Source organism: Pocillopora damicornis, chromosome 3 (genome assembly GCF_964200805.1).
Source record: "Pocillopora damicornis chromosome 3, jaPocDami1.2, whole genome shotgun sequence".
Lineage (NCBI taxonomy): Eukaryota > Metazoa > Cnidaria > Anthozoa > Scleractinia > Pocilloporidae > Pocillopora > Pocillopora damicornis.
In genome coordinates this window covers 16,932,366-16,942,467 of record NC_142672.1, presented here as the reverse complement: position 1 = coordinate 16,942,467, position 10,102 = coordinate 16,932,366, and the positions used below count along the sequence as shown (strand labels likewise).

General features: G+C 35.9%; 1 protein-coding gene across 1 annotated transcript; it reads right to left on the bottom strand.

The window, feature by feature from the left end:
- LOC149048559 (uncharacterized) lies at positions 1 to 4,590 on the bottom strand. Its single transcript, XM_089198833.1, has 7 exons — positions 4,487 to 4,590; positions 4,296 to 4,375; positions 3,741 to 3,797; positions 2,632 to 2,705; positions 1,391 to 1,504; positions 1,090 to 1,211; positions 1 to 145 (listed from the first exon to the last, which is right to left on the bottom strand). Exons 1-7 carry the CDS (start codon positions 4,573 to 4,575, stop codon positions 70 to 72), a joined length of 612 nt encoding a protein of 203 aa, XP_089054959.1. The 5' UTR covers positions 4,576 to 4,590; the 3' UTR covers positions 1 to 69.
- Positions 4,591 to 10,102: the final 5,512 nt, after the last annotated feature.

Sequence of the window (10,102 nt, the reverse complement as noted above, 5' to 3'; positions counted from 1 at the left end):
TTCCGTTTGCACCCCTTTATTATTCCAGTAACAACTTAAGTCCCATACAATTATTGTTTTCGTTCTCAGTCAGTAAACATCTACTATGATTTGACAGTCTTTGGCTTGGATCCCCATTCCTTGTTCTGCAAAGCTGTCCAATCTTCTGTAAAACGAGGAACCATAATGTACAATATTAGAAAACGCACACTGTACGAAAAAACGGATTTACTCAAGTTTGCAACTGGAGCAAATCTGTTGCAAGTTTAGGGCTCTAAATTTGACACAAATTTGCCTTGGATACAAATGTTACGCAAGTAAACAAATTTGCTTCTGCTCAATTTGTGTGCAAATGTAGCTTAAATCTGATATTTGCTTGGAAATTGTGTCAGTTTTACAACATAGGTCAGATGGGTAATCTACGAATGCCACAAATATTTGCCTTAGGTTTGCTTCCCATACCAAAGTTTAATATTTTACAGCATAATAAATGCCGGCAAACAGTGCACAAATATTATGTTTGCATTATCCATTCAACACATTAATCAAGATGCAAAACTACAAATTTCCGTTTAGTTTATTCACATTTGCTCGAGGAGTACTAATTGTTGCAGTTTCGCAACATAGAAGTAAATCTACAAATAGCATACAAATTTGCATCAGATTTGCTCACCATACCAAAGTTGAATGTTTTACAGCATAGCAAATGCTGGCAGGGGTTGCAAAAATTCCCATGTTTGCATTATCAATTGAACACATTAACCACGATGCAAAACTACAAATTTCCCTTTAGTTTGTCTACATTTGCTCCAGGAGTAAATATGCCAATTTGTCTTTATTTTGTACGGCTAGTTAAAAGTGACTGTGCCTGTATGACACTCACGTTTACTGCGGTAGCAAACCTGTTAATTTGCACTTGTTTTTTGGTGCAGTGGCAATAGAAAGTGTCTTGACTTTCCCATCTTTGACTCTGCCCGTGTTATACTTGACTTTTGTATGCCGTAGCAAAATGTTTGTGCTGATTCAAAAGTTTTCACATTTTCATACATGAGTATAATGTTAAATCAGAACAAAATATTCAATCAGTTACTTAGCCAAAGCAAAACTTACCGATCCCACTTTTCAATAACAAATTCCACAGGACTTTGGACAGTGGTGTCCAGCTTCATAGGGGTGACTATGGCACTCATCTTTCCTCTTCTCACAGTCCCAGCCGAAGTCCCGGCATGGATCTAGAAAATATATAAAAACGATGAAATTGAAGTGTCTGCTGAACATGTTTTTTAAAAGAGTATGCCGAGTGTGCCTGTGTCACTGACTGAAAAAATACATCCAACAGAGTTTGTTTTGTTTGGCACACAACACGAATGTATGGAAGGCCATCAGGCCCTTAAATTATATATATACTTACTGCAATGAACACCACAAGAAATCGGACATTCTCGTAATGTTGCGTACGGGTTACTCTGGCAGTGGCCATCGTTCGCCAAGTCCTTGCAGTCCCATCTCTTATCGTAACATACACCTAGAGAACAAGTTCGCACAGACGTTAAAATTAAGGTTGCTTGGATAAGAAACATGAAAAAAAGAGAATCCGTTAATAGTGTCACTAAAGCCGCGCTGTTCCCAACTCACAAATTAACTATAGTCTGTCTGCTTACATGATATCGACTTGAACTAAAGTACTGCAAACACCAATATGGGATCCGTATACAAAAGCGAAGTAGCTTGCCACAAGCCTCCATATTAGCCCAGTAGTTGTATTGTCCGATCAGTATAGAAGGTGATGAGTTCGACTGGGGGCTCTGATTTGTTTTTTGTCCAATTCCTTTGACATGCGCAATAGTTCATCTTTCTTGAGAACTAAAGCCGAGAGATCTGGTCAAACCTATTATTAGTCTTCCCAATCACTGAAAATCCTTTCCCCATAAATTTTAATGTGAACAATACCACTCTCTTCAGGAAAGATTTATGTCGTCAGTCGAATTTCTCTACTTCTAGTTTAAAGCCTCCTTAGCCTACAAAAGCAGACGTCTTTTCCCGCTTTTGTTTCACGGAAAAGGCAACTACTCTTGTAGGCTTCTGCTTCCTTAACAGTCAAATAAAAAATCATTCCCTTGTTGAATATTGAGCGAATGTATCACGCAATGATTAGTATTATAGTGTGAGCAAACACGAGATGACATGTTTGAGGGTGTGACGCTAAAATAGCCAATCATGTCTATGTCCACGTGAGGTACAACAGGACATTTTTGCGTAATCTAGAAGAAAAGTGATCGCGATTGTAACAAGCGATGGAGACGAGTATTCGAGAGAGTTTCCAGAGTTTTGGGTTCACATTGTATGGGATCAGTGAGAAATAAAACAATCATTTAACAAAACCCTAGATGTGGGTTCCTAGGTGATCCTCTGGTTCGCAGTCTATGTGAGCTTTGGATTAGTACTGCAATAATTAAGTCCGACAGCCGAATTCTCTTGTTTTTATCTGTTTTGTCCAAACGTTAAGCATTTTAGTGATTAAAAGTGAGACACTCACCTTTGCAGAGGAAGTATATATTTTTGAATGACAAAAAAAAAACAGACTTAATAAATGCTGCTATTATCTGCATAAAGTACAAATATCCCTCAGATAGTAACGACATTAAGCTGCACCTCTCTGGACCTTATTGATCCAGTGGTGGATAGTCCAACATGAACAATCAGCAAGGTAGGAATCATACCTGCGCCTGTGCAAAATAATAATAAACAAAATAAATACATAAGCAAAGAAATGAATGAATGAACGAACGAACGAATGAACAAATGAATGAATGAATGAATGAATGAATGAATGAATGGATGGATGAATGAACGAACGAACGAATGAACAAATGAATGAATGAATGAATGAATGATTGAATGAATGAATGATAGGAGTGTAATAAGGAAGGAAAGAAAGAAGGAAGGAAAAAAGAAAGGTAAGAAGAAATTAATGAAAGAACAATTAATAAATCAGTGAATTAATGAATCATTGATGGATAGGAAAGACTGAAAGAAGCCTGCAACTACCCGGGGTGGAGTGGGGAAAGTGGGGAGGGGAGGGAGGGGGGGAAAGGAGAGATTTATGTAAGGATGGATGAATGAGTCGGCCTTACAAATTTTTCCCTGTAGAATTCATAAACTTGTGTTCGAAATGAAATCCTATGCGAGTTATTTTGTTTTGTTTTTGTTTTGGTTTTGGATTTGCTTTTTTTTTTTGCAACTTTGATCTAAAACTATCTACGGACGTTGAATTTACAATATTCCTCAGCGTCTTATCGCTCTGATCTTGTCAAATTTTAAGTATTTGGTTTTCTTTTCTGGAATTAAATGTCTTAAAGAAGGTCTGTTCAGAGTATCCTGATATTCAAATATCCTATATTACATTATGACGATGAAAAATCTATCTGATATAAAAAAAAGTGGGTAATGGTTTTGGAAGCTTCTAACGTTGGACTAATTTGCAATCTTAAAAGCTACAAAATTAATTCATTCGAAGCGCATAAGTTAAAATCTCTATTCTTTGACCATGTACTTTTGGGAGAAAAAATTGGGTCAGCCGTAAGTTAGGCTAAAAACGCGATCAGCAACGGTGGTAACCGAGCCGCTGTGCATTAATGTCAGTGAATTGCTTAGATTTTTGTTATGAACACCACATTTTAAAAACAATGAAAGATTCAGCACTATTTTGATTTGTGTATGTGTATTTGTGTGCTTGGGGATGTGAACGGAAGGATACTTACAATATCCAATGCTGCACACCAGCACCAACAGGAAAATTCCACATTTGAAAGACATGCCTGGAGCGCGAAGAAACGTTTCAATTTCAAAGTTGTATTTTATTAAAAGATATCTTGACTTGATTATGTACATACTTGATAAAATAAATCACAATGTAGAAAGGCAAGAAATGCTGTCAAAGCTTAGTGAACAACTTTTATCAGGTCGTGAATATAAAACCGTCATGGTTTTTCGTCAATCAAATGTTAAGCATGACGTGCACGTATGTACCATCCTAGCTAATAGAGCAAATTATAAACATTATCTCACGGCTGGGAAATCCCATGCACAGAAGCTAACGAAAAAGTAGCTGAAAACAAAAACTGTTTTGAAAGGGAAATTGGTAAGATAACTAGCAATAATGCGAAAACAAACTTTGACGATTAGTTTTTTAAAACCATTCAAAGAACGTGGACTGTATAAAGCGCCGAAAGTGAGCAACTCGGTCAACAAAATTGTATTAAAACCTAACTAGCTAAGCTAAAGCCTTGATAGCTCAAAATTTAGAAAACACTCACTTCGATGAAGGAAAAAGTCTTGATCTATAGTAGCTGCTCTGTTATCTCGGGTTTTTAATCTCCGTATCCTCTGCAGTCCTCTGCAAAAAGATGGTTCAAAACAAAAATGCTAGCAACTTTATGCCTCTCAGTATCCATGGCATCAGCCTTTACTTCGTTCTTTGGTATTTCTGTTTTAATTTTTCTTTTACCCTTGACATTGAACATTGCTTGAGGCCAGGCGTGCACTATCCTGTAGCTCTAAATTTGCTAAGCCACACAGGAAGCTTCTGATGGACATACCCTAATGGAATGCAAATGAAATGCTGTTCTCTGAGCAGGACTTTCTTTAGCGCTTCTTTGTTTTTATCATTTTCTCTTGACATTGAACCGCATTGCTTGAGGCCTAAGCGTGCATTCGTGCAAGAAGCGCTAAAGAAAGTCCTGCTCAGAGAACAGCATTTCATTTGCATTCCATTAGGGTATGTCCATCAGAAGCTTCCTGTGTGGCTTAGCAAATTTAGAGCTACATTCTCAAAAAAAGAACTTCCGAAATTTTATCGCACGTGGGCTTTTTTACTTTAATTTTTCATGCTGCTGTTGTTTTTAGGTTAGACTTATACTTAATTTCATAAATATTTGTTTAAGCTATATCAAAAGTAAATATCCAAAGAAATGTAGCATTTTAGAGACCTGTTTGTTTACTTGTGATTGTCTTTTAATTGAAAAGAACTTTGTAAACACGCTAACCGTAAATTAAATTAATGTTAATAGTATTGTAAGATAGTGTATGCATAAAAAATAGTGTATGCATAATTAGTGTAAGTTTAAGTATCAGTAGTGTAAGTAGCAAATACAATGTAAGTGTAATTAATACTGTAAGTAGTGTAAGTGATCGTCTTGTAAATAAAATTGTTTTAAAAAAATTAATAAAAAAAATTAATAAAAAAAATTAATTAAAAAAAAAACAAAACAAAAAAACTAAAATTACTGACAATCCAAAAGTAAAAATTAAATCAAATCATATTTAATATATAGTCGGTATTTACAATAAAACATTTACAGGAAAACATTTCTAGCAATCAATTATCAACTGATAATAAAAGTTGAAATTGTTGAAAATGGTCGACAAAAATCGAAATAACGATAACGATTTTCAAACTTGATTCCACGGGAGTAATTATAATTGCGCTACATAATCATGGAGTTGCAAGAGAATGCACGCTTAGGCCTCAAGCAATGCGGTTCAATGTCAAGAGAAAATGATAAAAACAAAGAAGCGCTAAAGAAAGTCCTGCTCAGAGAACAGCATTTCATTTGCATTCCATTAGGGTATGTCCATCAGAAGCTTCCTGTGTGGCTTAGCAAATTTAGAGCTACAGGATAGTGCACGCCTGGCCTCAAGAAATGTTCGATAGGTTCGATAATGTTCCATAGGTATTTTCCCTGTTAAGTCAGATTTATGATGTGTGTGAATGGTACAACTAACTCTGCTGCTAGATATTTCACTGCCTTCAGCATGACATTGTCATGTCCACAGCTTTTTTATGTATCACGATTTTCTAATTCTTTCTTAACTTCTGGTTCACATACAGGTGAAAACAGCTTGAATACATAACATTTCCTTTCAAGTAGCTTTTGAATGTTAAACTAGTGTCAAAATATTTATCTTTCTTGCCAAGTCATATCCAACATTCAATAATCATTAAATCTGTTAACAGTTTTTATGCAATCAGTAACTGGCTTGTTGTTTTGTTTAAATTCTGTGATATTTACTGGTTCTTTCTTTTTTCTTTTAACTTTCTCACTAGTTAGTTCCCAAGTTGTTTAATGTTTCCTATTAAAATCTTAAACTTTTTTTCATAGCAGTTTGTCTTTAGAATATTTCTAAGCTTATTCAATCGATTACGATAGTATTTATATTTTGTTTTTGATCAAGTTCTGTTCCACAACTAAAACATTTTATGCACAGTTTATTTTTTTACCTGTGAGGATTTAATAAATCCCATCGTTACAAAGGGTTTCATTTTGGTTTTAAATTTCTTTTTTAACATTTCTTCTCTGGAATACAGATGTTTTATAAATTCAAAAATGTACCCTGAAAGTGTCTATAGCATAATCAACATCATAAGTATAATTAAGGTTGTCCCAGGCAATAAGTGACAGTAAGTGATCTAAGAAATCATTAATTAAAATTCCATCTATACAGCTGACGTCTATATCATTAGTAAATATATTATCGATTATTGTTGCTGTGCTAGCAGTTATCTAGCTTATTGGCTTGTTAATAACAGGGTAAAAGTGAGAGCGGTACATTTGGTGAATAAATCTGTTTGTGTTATTATTGTGTTTATATTTTAGTAAATCAAAATTAAAATCTCCCATTTAAATATGCAAGTTTTCTTTTCTTTTGTCAATTTTGTCAATTCAATAGCCTTTCAAAATCATCATAATTATCGCTTGGTGTTTTATAAATTGCTCCTATAATAATTTTATCTTTTCCTTCTTTAAAACTGAATACTGTATTTAAGTCGGTTCGAACACTAAATAATTAATTGATGATGATATAAACATTGCCACCCATCCTCCGGTTTTTGTTTTCCCATTAGTATTGATAAATGAGTAATTTGGACAGTGTTGTTGTCGAGCCATTTTTCACTAATGCTCATGACTGAAAAATATGCTCAATGTCTGCAAGGTACTGCTGCAGATCATCAACCTTATTCATCAAACTTCGTATATTAAATTCAAATGTAAGAACGAGAAGTGGGGTTGATCCAGAAATCTTTTTGATATCTCCTGTTTGAATTTTTCCTCGTCATATTTATCACATTGCGTAATGTCATTAATTTTAAATTTCATTTTACCATTGCTAAACTACGCTGTATCCAGAGATCTTTGTTCCTTCAATTTGTGATTCATAAGCCTTCCGCTAAAGTATGATTTAACATCGTTTGAACAAAAAACCTTGATGTAACAAACTAATATAAAAGGTGGCACTTTCTAAGTCGATTCCCGCCTAAACACCACTGCAATGCTTCCAATAGGTGTTTTTAATTTCGAGCAGATAGAGTTATTCCATAACATACCATAGAAGTAACTAGCCTACCTTCGTGCATCTTTTATCTTTTTTCTGTATTCATCCTCCCACGCGTGTGTTTTGATAGCGCGGATCTTAGCAAGTGCTTGATTCATTAAGGAGATACGACAGACGATACCAAGGCAGTGCGATGGCGTAATTTAGCACCAACATGGGATAAAACGGCAAAATATGGTAGAAGAAGGCAAAAAAATATGAGTCCTAGTAGACTCTGCCAGCCAATCAAATAGGCCATCAAAAATGCTGCTGCTATGGGTTGAAGAAACGAAAAAACTCCATACAACATAAAATTGATGGTATGCTCGTCCAGACGCTGAACATCGTTTGATACAAGGTCAATCACACGTCCAGTTGTAAACTCAAACAGTGCAGTCTTGCTGAGAAGAAGTATCTAAAAATTGCAAAAAGATTAATTTAATTTTTTTCGTAGTAAAGTGGCATGAAAGACTGGTTGCAATTAGCACTGTAAGCAATAAATAACAAACAGGTGTAACGTTAACACTCCGTTTGTAATTTACGCATCTGTTGAAAGTGAATATGAAGCAAGTGTAAGACCATCCGTACTCACGGGGATCTATGACAAAGAACAACAAATAGGTTTTGATAAAGGGTGTTAACTTTGAAAGGCGTGTTTAGTCTCGAGATGGACTTATGAATGATTCCTCTAAAAGATAATTTTAAACAGGACTTTTGAATGATTGTTGTGAAAGATAACCGTTTAAACTCCTAAAGCGCACCAATTATTGTTCAGCCGAGTTTCCAATTCTTTGTATACAAGCACTGCCACGAGTTTTTACACGGGAAAAATCTTACAACATTTTATGACCAAAGTTGTAAATTGACTTCAGAAGTCTTTTTTTTGCTGTTATTTTTCGGACTATGAAACTAGCTTTCACGGCGTTTTCAAATAAGAAATAATGTCAATATTTTTAAGAAATGCGTTGGAAGTTATCTGCTTTCAACGTTTGTTAATTAGTGATCTTGTTATTATTGATTTCGTTGTTTAATGATCTGCGCTTGTACTGATTACAGTATAATTCATTTCATTCGTTTCATCTTTTATGTCTCTTCTTCCTTTGCATAAACCATAATAAGTCGCCTTGGGCAAATAGAGCACACATGTGCAATATAACTAGGCAATTATTATTAATATTAAATTGTTATTATTAATATCATTATTATTTGTGTTAATCAGTCATTGCTTGAGCAGAAAGTGAGTTGCAGAGCATCGGGCCACCTCCTGTGGCTTAGTATACTCTGCACGTTCTGTTCTTTCCTTTCCTAACTGTCATGCATTAATATTAAGTGTCTAGCACTTTTCTCAGGATTCTGGCGTTGCCCAGCAAAACACACACGCTGCAGGAACTCCATTTTGTAGGGCAGCCCCAGCATTTTTCATCATCATCATCATCATCATCACCATCATCATCATCACCATCATCATCATCATTATCATTATTTTGTAACTCAGCCACTTCTTGGACAGGAAGTCAGTTGGAAAGCGTCGGCCCACCACTTGTGGCCTAACATGCCCTGTAGCTTCTGTTCTTTTTTGAGATATCTTTCATTGCCATTCTAGCACTTTTCGAAAGATCCTGTCGACCTCCAGCAAGCATTACTATTATTGTTATCATTATTATTATTGTTAATATCGCTTCCCATCTAACGATAACCGATATAAGTAGCTGGAAATTAGTATTAACACTTGAAAACGGTCAATTATTTGACTGTTCAAGCATATCTCGTCTTTGGGCATGTTACTATCAATACTTTTGTGCTTAACTTGTCATAAACAAGCCCTTTTAAAGCACTGCCAATTCTGATACCCATCACTTCACATCTGTAGCCAAGATGGTGCAGACTGAGGGCACTGTGAAAACAGGGTTTTGCCTTCACAAATGAACGGACGGACGGGGACAACTCTTAAAAACTCTTTCTGAGTAAAGGCTTTCCTTGGGGGCACTCGCTGGCTGCGGGAAGGTAACCGGAATCTATTACGGCTGCTGACTATCCTTGAGAGAATGACTAACAACAACAGGGGGTTTTGCCTTCACAAATGAACGGACGGGCGGGGACAACTCTTAAAAACTCTTTCTGTGTAAAGGCTTTCCTTGGGGGCACTCGCTGGCTGCGGGAAGGTAACCGGAATCTATTACGGCTGCTGACTATCCCTTGAGAGAATGACTAACAACAACAGGGTTGGCTCCAACGTAGATTTATTCTGCAAGCTCTACTACAATTTTGACCAGAACGAACCTGGCCAGGGCTGGTTCAACCCCGTTCTTCTTTTCTCTTTTCTTCTCCTCTTCCCCCTAAGCTTTACAGAACAGTCCTATTTAAGCCTAACGTACATGGATAACGTAATGCCATGAATAATCTAAAGGATCATGTAATCTACTACACTATTGGCTAAGTAGGAATTTCGCCTTTTACAACATTAATTAATTTTAAAGAGTTCCGGTGGATAACAGTTACACAAAAAGACATGACAGGTGGCTGTTACAGTTTAACACTAATAACAACTGTTTACGGGTGACTGAAGGAGAACTGGTAGCGTTTACGCTTTGCTGAACTAAGCTTTCTACGTCGAATATTGAACTAAAATAACACTAAACACTAAACACTGAACTAAAATAACACTAATAACAACTGTTTACGGGTGACTGAAGGAGAACTGGTAGCGTTTACGCTTTGCTGAACTAAGCTTTCTACGTCGAATATTGTATTT

Excerpts from the sequence above, each read along its gene's own strand:
- LOC149048559 (XM_089198833.1), bottom strand. The coding sequence starts at position 4,575 with ATGTCCATCAGAAGCTTCCTGTGTGGCTTAGCAAATTTAGAGCTACAG. Across the intron at positions 1,212-1,390 it reads TTCTTGTGGTGTTCATTGCA|ATCCATGCCGGGACTTCGGC; the intron begins GTAAGTATATAT and ends TATATTTTCTAG. Across the intron at positions 146-1,089 it reads GTTATTGAAAAGTGGGATCG|AAGATTGGACAGCTTTGCAG; the intron begins GTAAGTTTTGCT and ends CTCGTTTTACAG.